Here is a 14,904-nt window from a genome sequence, read left to right as displayed (position 1 = left end):
TAGCTATCATAACTACAGCAGTGACACGCTGGTGGTGCGTAAAACCTTGTGTTTCATGATACACATCTGCATTGAGATTAATAGGGATTTCGAGCCCTGTGTGGAATAATGAAATGTAATGGGGCCGCGTGGAGAAGTCTCATTAATATGCTAATAGCAGCGTTGTGCTGCTGTGTTAAACCAATGCAATTACAATGATGGATGCTGGAAATAACCTCAATGTGCTTGCATCTGCATGTCCTATCTTGTGCTGTGATTGAATGTGTGAATACTGAATGTGCATGAGTGCGTTCTCAGGGGTCTGCCATGCCAGCTAGGGAGAATAATCTGGGTTGTGGTGGCATCTGCTGTCAGGACGAGTCACAGAGAGTTTAGTTTAACAGCTGTCAGATTAGTCATGAAGGGGTTATGTAATGTGTTTGTGGGTTTAGCACCCACTCTTGTCATCCTCCTATTACCATCACACCTCCTAACCCCAGCAGCTGGGGTACAAGGTGGCAGAGGCCATGGGATCTGGAATGTTAAGTCTTGTTCCATGAAACACTGTGTGTGCTGTGTGCTGTAAGACTTTATCATGCTGCATTTATTAGAAAACTCTCCTAGCCCCAGGGATTTGTTTACGAAGTGACCTTAGATAAGATTACAATACAATAGCTTTCTACCTAGAGGTCAGTGGTGTAAAGTACTTAAGTAAAAATACTTAAGTTGTTTTTTGGGGTATCTGTACTTTACTTTTTGTTCACTACATTCTTAAAGAAAATAATGTACTTTTTACTCCATACATTTTGACAACCAAAATACTCGTTACGCTTTAAATGCTGAGCAGGACAGGAAAATGGTCCACTTTACACACATATCAAGAGAACATCCCTGGTCATCCTTATTGCCTCTGATATGGCAGACTCACTAAACACAAAAGCTTTGTTTGTCAATTATGTCTGAGTGTTGGAGTGTCCCCCTGGCTATCCGTTAATAAAAAATAAAATACAAATTGTGCCATCTAGTTGGCTTAATATAAGCAATTTGAAATGATTTATACTTTTACTTTTAAAACTTAAGTACTGTATATTTTTGCAATTACATTTACTTTTGATATTTAAGTATATCTAAAACCAAATATGTTTAGACTTTTACTCAAGTATTTTACTGGGTGACTTTCACCTTTACATACTTGAGTCATTTTCTATGAAGGTACATTAAATATACAAAGTATGTGGACAGCCCTTCAAATTAGTGGATTTGGCTATTTCAGCCACACCCGTTGCTGACAGGTGTATAAAATCGAGCACACAGCCATGCAATCTCCATAGACAAACATTGGCAGTAGAATGGCCTTACTGAAGAGCTCAGTGACTTTCAACGTGGCACTTTCATAGGATGCCACCTTTCCAACAAGTCAGTTCGTCAAATTTCTGCCCTGCTAGAGCTGCCCCAGTCAACTGTAAGTGCTGTTATTGTGAAATGGATATATCTAGGGGCAACAATGGCTCAGCCGTGAAGTGATAGCCCACACAAGCTCACAGATCGGGACCGCGGAGTGCTGAAGCATGTAGCCCGTAAAAATCATCTGGCCTTGGTTGCAACACTCACTACCGAGTTCCAAACTGCCTCTGGATACAAGCCTAAGATCACCATGCGTAATGCCAAGCATCGGCTGGAGTGGTGTAAGGCTCACCGCCATTGGACTCTGGAGTGGTGTAAAGCTCACCGCCATTGGACTCTGGAGTGGTGTAAGGCTCACCGCCATTGGACTCTGGAGCAGTGGAAACGCTTTCTCTGGATTGATGAATCACGCTTCATTCACCCTCTGGCAGTCTGACAGACTAACCAGGAGAACGCTACCTGCATAGTGCCAACTCTAAAGTTTGGCGTAGGAGGAATAATGGTCTGGAGCTGTTTTTCGTGTTTCGTGCTAGGACCATTCGTTCCAGTGAAGGAAATGTTTAACACTACAGCATACAATGACATTATAGATGCTTACAACTTTGTGGCAATAGTTTGGGGAAGGCCCTTAGTTGTTTCAGCATGACAATGCCCCCGTGCACAAAGCGAGGTCCATACAGAAATAGTTTGCCGAGATCGGTGTGGAAAAACTTGACTGCCCTGCACAGAGCCCTGACCTCAGCCCCATCGAACACCTTTGGGTTGAATTGGAACGCCGACTGCGAGCCAGGCCTAATCACCCAACATCAGTGCCTGACCTCACTAAAGCTCTAGTGACTGAATGGAAGCAAGTCTCCTCAGCAATGTTCCAACATCTAGTGGAAAGCCTTCCCTTAAGAGTGGAGGCTGTTATAGCAGCAAAAGGGGGACCAACTACATATTAATGCCCATGATTTTGGAATGAGATGTTCGACGAGCAGGTGTCCACATACTTTTGGTCATGTAGAATCCTGTGTGGCTCAGTTGGTAGAGCATAGCACTTGCAATGCCAGGGTTGTGGGTTTGATTCCCATGGGGGACCAGTGTGAAAATGTATGCACTACCTACTTCAAGTCGCTCTGGATAAGACTGTCTGATAAATTACAAAAATGTGGTGGATCTTTACTTTTACTCAAGTATGCCAATTGGGTTCTTTTTCCACCACTGCTAGAGGTAAAGTAATATTTTGGATGTGTGTAGTAATGCCAAATCCATTGACGGAATACTAGCAGTAGCACAGGTTTTAGAGTCAGTGGAATTGTAGGTAGAACACACAATCTTTTATTTCCTAACTAGAGGTAGTATGTGTTTGTCTTATTGGCAGCATGCCCACATTTCTTACCAAATGTGACTAAAATGAAGCGTTGATACTATTTAAGACAACCATGACCGACATAAATATTATCCAAAAGACTGTATCCAAGCTTTCTGGCTAGAGACATGTCTAGAGGAGTTTTTTCCACACTGAAAACAGCTATTTATTTTGAGCTGGTTGGTGTGACTGTGGTTTCTCAACCTGTGTTCTGTCTGGTCTGGACTGATTTGTACCAGCTGAACCCTGGGTTACGACACTGTCTGTTTGTCTGTCTGTGTCACCTGGCTTACAGTATATACAACCTTAACTGCTCCTGTGCAACCTAAAATTAAACATGCTTCACTCACTGTTCATGTGAAATGTACAGATGTAGGATCTTCATTTGAGCCAGTTTGCTACAGCAGGAAAATTGTCTTGCTGCAACAGGAAATCTGAATTATTATGTGGATTATAATTCATGGAGATTTCTTTAGGGTTGATAAAAAAAAATTGTTAGGGCAAATCAATTCTGACATGTCAAAGTGGAAATTACAAACTTTAGAACCTTTTTAAAACTCAAATACACAACAAGTTTGAAACAAAAGAGTGATCAAATTAAGATCCTACACCTGTAATAGAACCACAGTGACACACAGTGTAGCAATTACCAGTGTGCATTTACAGTATGAATGTATGTATCTACTACAAATGACTTTTGTATCCACGTGCCTCAAATCATTATGCTCTCAAGCAGCCATGTTGACTGGTATCACAGATGTAGCGAGAGGGATAGAGAAAGAGAGGGAGAGAAACATGTACTGTAGAGCAGGGATGGGAGGCCGGCGGCCCTTCTTTTGAAGGCCCTCGGATCAATTTTAAGATCCTACATCTGTACATTTCACATGAACAGTGTGTGAAGCGTGTTTAGTTTCATGTTGCACAGGAAACTCAGTCAGGGTCTTAACTTACTGTTGCAAGTTAGAATAATAGAATACACGAGGTGCAATTTCTAAATGTGGTTTTGCATCAGCAGTTTTTCTCTTGTTATGTCAGTCACTGATAGTCACTCAATTAGCCCTTGTCAGCAATTTTTTTTTGATTCGTAAATTAATCTAGCAGCCAGCTATCTACATTTGTAATCATGGTCGCAGACCCGCGAGCAACTGCTGCCCTTCATGATGACTTCATATTTTTTGTGGCCTCCACCCTCATTAAAGTTTCCCAATCCTGATGTAGAGGGACTCGGGAGGGGGACAGCCAGTCAAGCAACTTTTCAGTGGACCACTGTGTGCTGTGCTCCAGCCTCCAGGGTGCAACTCCCTCTCCTCTCAATTCTTTCTGCCAGCGTACGTTGTCAGTCTGAATCTTAGCTGCTTATTCCCAAGGGGGACAACAGACCTACATAGCAGCAGCGCACGCTTCTCTGAACACAGATAAACAAAGGGAAACTCAACAACACACCAAACTAACATCACATTAATACTGTGGCATCCCATTAGCCCGGGTACCAGTTGGTTTAGCTAACATCCCACTCCTTGTATTCCATGTCATATGCCAAAGATCAGCTTATCATGACAGGAGTGGCAAGGAGTGGAATGAGCTAAACAGACTGGTACCCAGACTAGCTTCCAATCCCTCCAGTACTTTATCCTACCCTTTCCTTTGACCTCACCTACTGTAACACCTACTCTGTCCATTGGAGCATTACAGCACTGACACGCATTCCAATCACCCACTATTGGTATGGCCCTGTAGTCTGCTCTAAGGCATGGTGCATCAGACTCACATCTGACACCATTCATGCCTATGTATGAGTGTAGGGCCAGGGGGGGCATGGGACCAGTAGCCTATAGCTGCTGCTGGGGCCCAGCAAATGACTGGTGGGATTGCTGTAAGGAGATTTCTGTGTTTCCTGGGGAAAGGGGCCGGAGCGGAGGCCGGCAGAGGGCTACTGACTGTATAACACCTCTGGGCCTGACTGTTGTGTCATGTGGGCTTTAGCTGAACAAAGAGGGTTTTCAGAGGCTGTATGGAGGGAGGTAGCTGTGCACTGGCCCTTATTTGCAACCCATTCACATCCCATTCATATTTGAAACCCCATTAAACCCATGTAGCTTTTTTGCCCCGTTGTAGTGGTCTAACTTTTCAGATTATAGTGGAGACTTAAGTTGGCACACACAGAAGTTTCAGCCGGGCCCTGGCACTGGCCCTGGCGGGAATGCAGTTTGTCTGTCTGTCTCTCTGTCTCCGTTTGCCAGTCTGCCTGTCTGTCTAACTGTCCCACTGTTCCCCCCACTGTACCGGCTAACTTCTCCTCCACCACAAATCAGCCCTGCAGCATTCTTCCACCACGCTGCACGAGACACAGAACAATGTGAAACGGAACATAGTTGAATTTGAGGTGAAAGACGTGCTTTGCCTCTCCGACGCAAGCACAGTTTCAGTTGCCAAGAGTAACAATTTGAAAGAAATGTGAAAGAAAAAAAAGTTGAAGTTGGAGAGAGGAGGAGTAGGAGATCAGATTGGTCTGTTCGGCCAGATGTTGGCCGCTGGGGCCTGCAGCAGTATTTTGGGAGATCTTGGACCAGAGAGTCTTTTACTTTTCCTCTTCGTTAACTCTGGGGTTTTTCCTCAGCTTAATGTCAATGTCAGCTTTGCTTTGTAAATATTTCCACCTCTAAATAACGCCCCTAATGTCCTTGTGGTTGTTTCTAGTGGTGGGGGAATGGGGGAGATATTTGTAGTTAATGCAGCCAGTGAGACTGATGCTCTGTAAGGCTGAGGCTCTGTATGAGGCTAACCCTGGGTGAACCTGAGTCAGTGGGTTGCTGTTTATGAATGCACCCCATAACCCAAGACTCAAGACCCTTTAACCCAACACCCAGCTGTACATCCAGCTGAATCAATGGTTTACATGGATGAATGTTATCTGTAGAGCCATGGATTAGGACAGCTGTTACAGTCATACTGCACCAGAATGTGCTGGGTCATCAAGTTCAATAAGGATGAGGATGATGGTGATAATGATCATTATGACAATGATGGTGTTGAGGATGAGGTTGATGATGATGATAATAATGATGATGCTTATCACACTGATGATTTTGATGATGATGCTCATTATGACAATGATGGTGTTGAGGATGAGGTTGATGATGATGATAATAATGATGATGCTTATCACACTGATGATTTTGATGATGATGCTCATTATGACAATGATGGTGTTAAGGATGAGGTTGATGATGATGATAATAATGATGATGCTTATCACACTGATGATTTTGATGATGATGCTCATTATGACAATGATGGTGTTAAGGATGAGGTTGATGATGATGATAATAATGATGATGCTTATCACACTGATGATTTTGATGATGATGCTCATTATGACAATGATGGTGTTATGGATGGCGATGAGGAGGAGGATGATGGTGGTGGTGGTGGTGATGATGGTGTTGATGATGAGGAGGAGAATGATGATGGTGTTGATGAGGAGGATGATGGTGAATATGATAATGATGATGATAACAGGGTTTTTTCTGGATAAAAAAGGGGCTTAGGTGGGTGGCTTGGCAGGGGGGCATGGCAGGGGGCGTATTCTCCCCGTCAGCATAGCTGAATTTTAGAGAATTTTCTCAAATTTCTCCATGGAGCTGTGAGAAATTAGTGAAGTTTATAGCGAATTTCCTGCAATTCTACACATTTTGCTATGCAGCGGATTTTTTTTGTTGCAGTTTTAATGTTCATGCAATTTTACGTATTCTGCCACAGTAAGAGAACATTTTGCAGTTTTAAAGTTTTAAAGCAAATTTCCTGCAATTCTATGTATTTTGCCATGGCTAATACTGTGTTATTTTGCTAAAACGTATTAACAAAAATATATACTGCTAAATTAATTGTTTTTGGAATTTTCAATTCTCCCTGACTGTGTTGCTTTTATTTTGCAGATTGTTAGTTCTCAAAGATTATATTATAAAAAAATATATAGGTCCATTATCTTTTCTACATATTTTATATCTTGTTTTAGTCATTTAAGTTAACACTAAAAGCGTTTTTCCATCCCGAAAATGTATTTAGGCGACCTGAAAAATTGCTTAGGCGGCCCACTCAAGGATTTCAATGACAGAAAAGTCCCTGTGATTATGACAATGATGGTGTTGATGATGATGAGGAGGATGATGATGAAGCTCTCTCCTCTCTCCTCTGCAGGGTGCTCCTGACAGTAGTGGCTGTCCTCTCATCTTACTCCATCCACTTGCTACTCAAGTCATCTGGCATTGTGGGTATGTAGTCTTCAGACCATGAGCAGGACTTTTGTTGGAGAACATACACCAGTCAACCCCTACAACCCCTGTCAGGAAGACTAATGTCATGATAACATCCCATAGCCTCACAGCCTGCCTCTTCTCTTTAGCATATGTGACCCACCATCTCTTTTTGGTCTTATTTCCCAAGTTTTAAATTGTGGTTTTTACATTGGATAAAAGTACAGACTCAGAGCTTCAAAATGTTATATCATACATTGCAGTTAAGGAAGAATGGGAAAGTAATGCTGCTTTGAAAGTTGATAAACCTGTAACCCCACTTTTGAGAAAATGGTCCTTAAATGTTTTGGTACACCTACTAGAGAGCTCTTCTTTGTTTACACCCGTTTAGCATTGTTCACACTCTCTTAAGCCTTAGGCCCACCCATCTTTTTAAGGATTCACATGTGAGGCTATGTGCTAAACAGAGTGAGTAAGGTAATGTAGTAAACAACCAAAGATTTCAAGACTAAAAGTGGTGAAAGTAGTAGTCCACAATAAGGAAAAACGGCAGGTAGAAATATACTTTATCTAGTCCTTGGCCTATATTCTAATCTGACCTTGGTGCAGGTGATGTTGTTCTTCACATTACTGTTTATGGTAAACGAGAGGCTATAACCACCCCCAGCCACATCTACTGTAGCTAAGTCGATGGGTCTCTATTGCTAGACCTGTTCACATGTTCAAGAAATACAATAGGCCATATCACCCGAGACACATCTGGCTACATTGATGGGTCATGTAATCATTTGGCGAAGTGGAGTCTTTTGTTTAGACATGTAGCTTGCAAGCTAGCTAAACAATAAACCATAATCCCAACCCATACAGTATGACAATACAAATAGATTGTCATAGCTAGCTACCATGCATGAAAGGATGTAGTATGAATCTGCAGGTAGCAAAAGCTAACCAAGGTTACTACTAGGTTCAATGACAGCTAGCTACCTAGTAGTAGGCTATAGCTAGCGATGCAAACAGATTTCTGAGATACGAATAATATTACTATGTAGATCATACACGTAGCTTGCTAGCTAGCCAGCCAGCTAACGTTATCTAGCTACCTAACATTATGCTTTAACTTGCAATGAAAACAACTTTGACAACATTTGAAATGTATCATATGTGAAAATGTAGCTAGACTCTTACCCGTATACATGGAATGCTTCACGGTAGACTGGAACCCCTTTCACTAAGTAAGAAGTTCTCTGTCATTTGCGTTTTGTTTGTACAGCTTGCTTGGGCCATTGAGTAAAGTCACTCCAGTTCACACTGACTGTGTGCAATGCCATAAGAATCATCAGATCTTTCTCTCTCTCTGTCATGGATGCCATGGTTGCCCTTAGTTTGAAGATGTAATCTGGAAGACAGGTGTTTTATACAACAGCCTTCTGTGTTCTCTTTTCAACTCCCTCCGCGTTTGCAATCAAACGTCAGCGTTTTCTTCACCTCGTTCTCATGCTCTGCTTCCACCAGGCATTCCACTGATTTCCAAACTCAGTCAACTTCTTCCGTGACAACAACACTGTTGATCTCAGTATCTTCCCAATCACTGTCATCAGAAGACAATACAATGTCTGGTTCAATGATAATGTTTTTACCTAAGTCAGGGATTTCCTCATCGTCGGAATCAATTTCAGGGTCAGAGAGAGTCAGCATGGCAAAATCGTCCTCCAGAAAGTAATCCATTACAACTTTTTCCCACATATCTTGGTCGATTGCACCTGCTAAATTCAGGGCAGAAATGTTGTTGAGAGCAATAGCAATACTTTTGCAATTCTCCATGGTTTTAATAATAAAATTAAAACATTTAAAAAACGGTAGCTAAGATTATCTACACATACTGAGCAGCCTGCGACATGGCAGACCAATCAGAACTCATCTCTCAGCATGTCCAGCCCATCCATTATCTCAGCCAATCATGGCTATCAGGAAGGTTTCTGTCTTTTTCCGTGGTTTAAACAACTAGGCTCGTAATTTAACAATTGTATTTGTATTTACAGATGACATACAAGTTTGTTACTAATACACGTGAAAGTGTACATGTTCAAGAAGGCATTTCTGCAAAAAATTCAACATATGCTTAGTTAGACTGATCACTAGGAATTCACATCCCCCTCCCTAGTGCCCTACATGCTCTACGCCGCAGTACAGTTCTGTATGTGAATGTGTTTGATGACTGTGCTTCAGGTATCCGGGCTTATGAGCAGCTGGGCCAAAGGGCATTTGGAACGCCAGGCAAGATGGCTGCCGGCATCGCCATCACGCTGCAGAACATCGGAGGTGACGCCTCTGTCACACACACACACACACACACACACACACACACACACACACACACACACACACACACACACACACACACACACACACACACACACACACACACACACACACACACACACACACACACACACACACACACACACACACAGTGTCTCTCTGGGGATGTGTCATCATCATATGACCTTGTCAGTGGGTACCCCTGAGAGCAGCCTGGCTCTATTAGTAATGCCCCTTTCTATTTCTGCATCTCTCCATTCCTGCTGTTCTTCTGTTCTCTCTCCCTGATGTGTGTATAGGGAAGGTGAGGAGATTCTGAGTCTGTGTGGGGATGCAGGAAAGACCGGGCAGTAATCTAGGCCCTCTCCTCTTATACACCAAGTCACTCGGCTCCGTCATATCCTCACATGGTCTCTTCCATCATTGCTATGCGGATGACAGTCAACTACTTTTCTCCTTCCCTCCCTTCTGACACCCAGGTGGTGACACGCATCTCTGCATGCCTGGCAGATACTCAACTTTCTAGCTCTCTCTACTTCATTGAGGAAAAATCTAGTTTCTATGCCTGTGATATCTCATAGCAATAACTTCATTTTGCATTCTTGTCACCATGTTAACCTGTGCTACACAGAGATTACCAGAGATACTGAATTCACTGTTTTAGTTATGTTATCTATTGCTTTCTCAAGAGGATATATCAGCACAACATCAAAGTATTCAATACGAAAGGTATAAAATGGATTAGCGTGGGTGTCAGTGTGTGTTTTAAGATATATTTAGATTTGCTGGAATGTGATTGTCTCTCTTGTATTTTATGATGTTTGTTGTCCAGGATAATATGCACAGCCTGCACAAGGATTAAGTGTGTGTATACTGCGTGTGTATACTGCATGTGTATACGTGTGAGTGTGTGCATGTGTGTGATACTATTACTAATAGCTGTGTCTCTCTGTGTGTCCCTCCTACAGCCATGTCCAGTTACCTGTACATCGTGAAGTATGAGTTCCCTCTGGTCATCCAGGCCTTCCTGGGGGTCGACAAGCCATCAGGGTGAGTAACATAAAGCATGTTCTTTACAAGAGTAACATAGAGGGCCACTGTTCTGAAACAGTTCTTAATGTATCAGGCAGTGAGGGGGAGGTGGCTGCCTGTGTTTTCATCCAGTTGGATGGATGGGCATTAAAGTTCAGCAGAAGGAGATATGATCCAACGGCATGTGAATTCCTCCAGTGATCCTGAGCCAGTGTTAAACCACCACAGGAGAAACCTCTCAGGTTAAGCCAATCTAATTTTAAGGTGCCAACTGGCACTGACAGGTCTGAAGCCCTTTGTGTCACTATGCCCCATGCAAAGCAGCTGGCCTGAGAACATCTGTGTGTGAGAACAACCCTGGGAGAAGAGGGCAGCCTGGCCACGCTGATACAGACACACATCATTACACAGCCAGGCTCCACGGCTGAAACGTGAACCAGAGGATAACACTATGTAGACTAGAGCAGGTTGCCTGATAGCACAAAGACAATGGCCTTTACCCTGAAACAGACTGGGTATACTGTAGCAGCCTCTATGCACTGTCTATACTCTGGTATATGGTGCCTGCCTGGCTTGTGTTGGTGTGTTATGTCCAGCTGTCAGTGTGTTTATGATGCTGACTGAACTGAATGATGTCCAGGAAATGTTTTACAGCTACAGAGAACGCCTCATATTCTCCGTCTGAATGACATTGTGTGTGTGTGAGCTTTCCACAGAACGAGCCATAGATCAATCAGCGCCCAAGGCTGTGTGTGTGTTTTACCAACCAGGCTGTCAGATATCTGCTCTTTGCCTGGAGTGTTGATACTGTATGTGGATTGAGAGTTTGTTTGTGTGAGTATGTTGTGGTTGATGTTTGTGTCTGGAATTGCTGTGGTGTGTGTATGCATGCGTGTTTGTGTGTTCTGTGTGGTTCAGAAGGTCAGTCCCCTCTGCCCGTCTCTGTGATGATGTGGATGGCAAGATGATTGGCATGGCAAGATGATTGGCTGGGGTGTAGGTGGGGCAGCTTGACACTGACAGCACAATAAATGGACCACTCTCACAGGTTACAACTCTAGAATACAGATGCTGGAATTCGCTGTCATAGAGAAAATATGAGATTAACCTCCCCCACTGTCTCAGATGTGGTGGATTTGGTTAGTATTAGTAATCCAGTGGAATCTATGTGTCATGTATTGGCCTATTTCACTTGGGTGTAGTACACCTTGGGTGTAGTAGACTATGATTGGTCTGTCCCAGTATGCTACGGGCATGGTGTGTCCCCACCCCAGTGACTGTCCAGTCCAGAACCTGCAGCCTCAGACGGGGCTGTGCTACCCACATTCTCACCCTCCAGTCCAGTCAGTGGTCACCAGAGACCCCACGTTCTCACCCTCCAGTCCAGTCAGTGGTCACTAGAGACCCCACGTTCTCACCCTCCAGTCCAGTCAGTGGTCACTAGAGACCCCACGTTCTCACCCTCCAGTCCAGTCAGTGGTCACTAGAGACCCCACGTTCTCACCCTCCAGTCCAGTCAGTGGTCACTAGAGACCCCACGTTCTCACCCTCCAGTCCAGTCAGTGGTCACTAGAGACCTCACGTTCTCACCCTCCAGTCCAGTCAGTGGTCACTAGAGACCCCACGTTCTCACCCTCCAGTCCAGTCAGTGGTCACTAGAGACCCCACGTTCTCACCCTCCAGTCCAGTCAGTGGTCACTAGAGACCCCACGTTCTCACCCTCCAGTCCGGTCAGTGGTCACTAGAGACCCCACGTTCTCACCCTCCAGTCCAGTCAGTGGTCACTAGAGACCCCACGTTCTCACCCTCCAGTCCGGTCAGTGGTCACTAGAGACCCCACGTTCTCACCCTCCAGTCCAGTCAGTGGTCACTAGAGACCTCACGTTCTCACCCTCCAGTCCAGTCAGTGGTCACTAGAGACCCCACGTTCTCACCCTCCAGTCCAGTCAGTAGTCACTAGAGACCTCACGTTCTCACCCTCCAGTCCAGTCAGTGGTCACTAGAGACCCCACGTTCTCACCCTCCAGTCCAGTCAGTGGTCACTAGAGACCCCACGTTCTCACCCTCCAGTCCAGTCAGTAGTCACTAGAGACCTCACGTTCTCACCCTCCAGTCCAGTCAGTGGTCACTAGAGATCCCACGTTCTCACCCTCCAGTCCAGTCAGTAGTCACTAGAGACCTCACGTTCTCACCCTCCAGTCCAGTCAGTGGTCACTAGAGGCCCCACGTTCTCACCCTCCAGTCCAGTCGGTGGTCACTAGAGACCCCACGTTCTCACCCTCCAGTCCAGTCAGTGGTCACTAGAGACCCCACGTTCTCACCCTCCAGTCCAGTCGGTGGTCACTAGAGGCCCCACGTTCTCACCCTCCAGTCCAGTCAGTGGTCACTAGAGACCCCACGTTCTCACCCTCCAGTCCAGTCAGTAGTCACTAGAGACCCCACGTTCTCACCCTCCAGTCCAGTCAGTGGTCACTAGAGACCCCACGTTCTCACCCTCCAGTCCAGTCAATGGTCACTAGAGACCCCACGTTCTCACCCTCCAGTCCGGTCAGTGGTCACTAGAGACCCCACGTTCTCACCCTCCAGTCCGGTCAGTAGTCACTAGAGACCTCACGTTCTCACCCTCCAGTCCAGTCAGTGGTCACTAGAGACTCCACGTTCTCACCCTCCAGTCCAGTCAGTGGTCACTAGAGACCCCACGTTCTCACCCTCCAGTCCAGGCAGTGGTCACTAGAGACCCCACGTTCTCACCCTCCAGTCCAGTCAGTGGTCACTAGAGACCCCACGTTCCTACCCTCCAGTCCAGTCAGTGGTCACTAGAGACCCCACGTTCTCACCCTCCAGTCCAGTCAGTGGTCACTAGAGACCCCACGTTCTCACCCTCCAGTCCAGTCAGTGGTCACTAGAGACCTCACGTTCTCACCCTCCAGTCCAGTCAGTGGTCACTAGAGACCCCACGTTCTCACCCTCCAGTCCAGTCAGTGGTCACCAGAGACCCCACGTTCTCACCCTCCAGTCCAGTCAGTGGTCACTAGAGACCCCACGTTCTCACCCTCCAGTCCAGTCAGTGGTCACTAGAGACCCCACGTTCTCACCCTCCAGTCCAGTCAGTGGTCACTAGAGACCCCACGTTCTCACCCTCCAGTCCAGTCAGTGGTCACTAGAGACCCCACGTTCTCACACTCCAGTCCAGTCAGTGGTCACTAGAGACCCCACGTTCTCACCATCCAGTCCAGTCAGTGCTCACTAGAGACCCCACGTTCTCACCCTCCAGTCCAGTCGGTGGTCACTAGAGACCCCACGTTCTCACCCTCCCTCCAGTCCGGTCAGTGGTCACTAGAGGCCTGGGGGAGACTGGTGAGGAAGGTGAGGAAGGATATCACTGTGGCCCACTTGGCCAAGCTCTCTTATTATGCTCTCTCTTTCTTGGTCTCAAACACACTCATGTATGCACGCAAGCACACTCCTCACTCTCATTCTCTCTGTTTCTCTCTCTCTCTCATAAGCTCTCTTGTTTATGTAGAGCATGATAATGTGTACGTGTGACAGATTTGACAGAACCTTCTGATGAGTGTGCTGTCTGGGTGCTTTGAAACTGATTGGATAGCTCAGTTTGCTGTGGGTCTTGTTAGAAAGTGGAGTAGCAGGCATGCTTAACTTCTTCGGGGTAGGGGGCAGCATTTTCACTTTTGGATAAATAGCATGCCCAAATTCAACTGCCTGCTACTCATCCCCAGAATATAAGATATGCATATTATTAGTAGATTTGGATAGAGAAACTCTGAAGTTTCTAAAACTGTTTGAATCATGTCTGTGAGTATAACAGAACTTATGTAGCAGGCAAAACCCCGAGGACAAACCATTCAGAATTTTTTATTTTGAGGTCACTGTCTTTTCAAGGAGGTTTCATTGGGAAACGAGATTTCTAAGGGACTTGTTTGCAGTTCCTACCGCTTCCACTGGATGTCACCAGTCTTTAGAAATTGGTTGAGATTTTTCCTTTTTGTAGTGAAGAAGTACGGCCATCTTAAATGAGAGTCACTTGAAGTGGATTGTTTGAGAGAGGCACATTACCAGAAAAGTTGCATCAGTTTGTTTTCTTTTTGTATTGAACACAGATCATCCCGTCTTCAATTTGATCGATTATTAACGTTTAAAAATACCTAACGTTGTATTACAAAAGTAGTTTGAAATGTTTTGGTAAAGTTTACATGTAACTTTTGATATATTTTGTAGTGACGTTGCGCAAGTTGGAAGCTGTGTTTTTCTGGATGAAACGCGCCAAATAAATGGACATTTTGGATATATATCAACGGAATTAATCGAACAAAAGAACCATTTGTGATGTTTATGGGACATATTGGAGTGCCAACAAAAGAAGTTCGTCAAAGGTAAGGCATGATTTATATTTTTATTTCTGCGTTTTGTGTCGTGCCTGCAGTGTTGAAATATGCTACTCTCTTTGTTTACTGTTGTGCTATCATCAGATAATAGCATCTTATGCTTTTGCCGAAAAGCCTTTTTGAAATCTGACATGTTGGCTGGAATCACAACGAGTGTAGCTTT

At 44.8% G+C, this 14,904-nt stretch overlaps 1 protein-coding gene across 2 annotated transcripts in view; it reads left to right on the top strand.

Moving 5' to 3' along the window:
- Positions 1 to 14,904, top strand: part of LOC120065214 (sodium-coupled neutral amino acid transporter 3-like) — a 78,393-nt gene that overhangs the window by 34,498 nt on the left and 28,991 nt on the right. The window contains exons 5-7 of one of the 2 annotated variants that reach the window (XM_039016013.1): positions 6,932 to 7,005; positions 9,214 to 9,306; positions 10,275 to 10,356. In XM_039016013.1, the coding sequence (XP_038871941.1) occupies positions 6,932 to 7,005; positions 9,214 to 9,306; positions 10,275 to 10,356 (249 nt within the window). The remainder of the gene's footprint in view (positions 1 to 6,931; positions 7,006 to 9,213; positions 9,307 to 10,274; positions 10,357 to 14,904) is intronic. The other variant, XM_039016014.1, reaches the window with a different exon arrangement.

This window comes from Salvelinus namaycush, chromosome 20 (assembly GCF_016432855.1).
Source record: "Salvelinus namaycush isolate Seneca chromosome 20, SaNama_1.0, whole genome shotgun sequence".
In the NCBI taxonomy this organism is placed as follows: Eukaryota; Metazoa; Chordata; class Actinopteri; order Salmoniformes; family Salmonidae; genus Salvelinus; species Salvelinus namaycush.
Note: the sequence above shows the minus strand (reverse complement) of the source record. Positions and strands in the feature narration are given on the sequence as shown.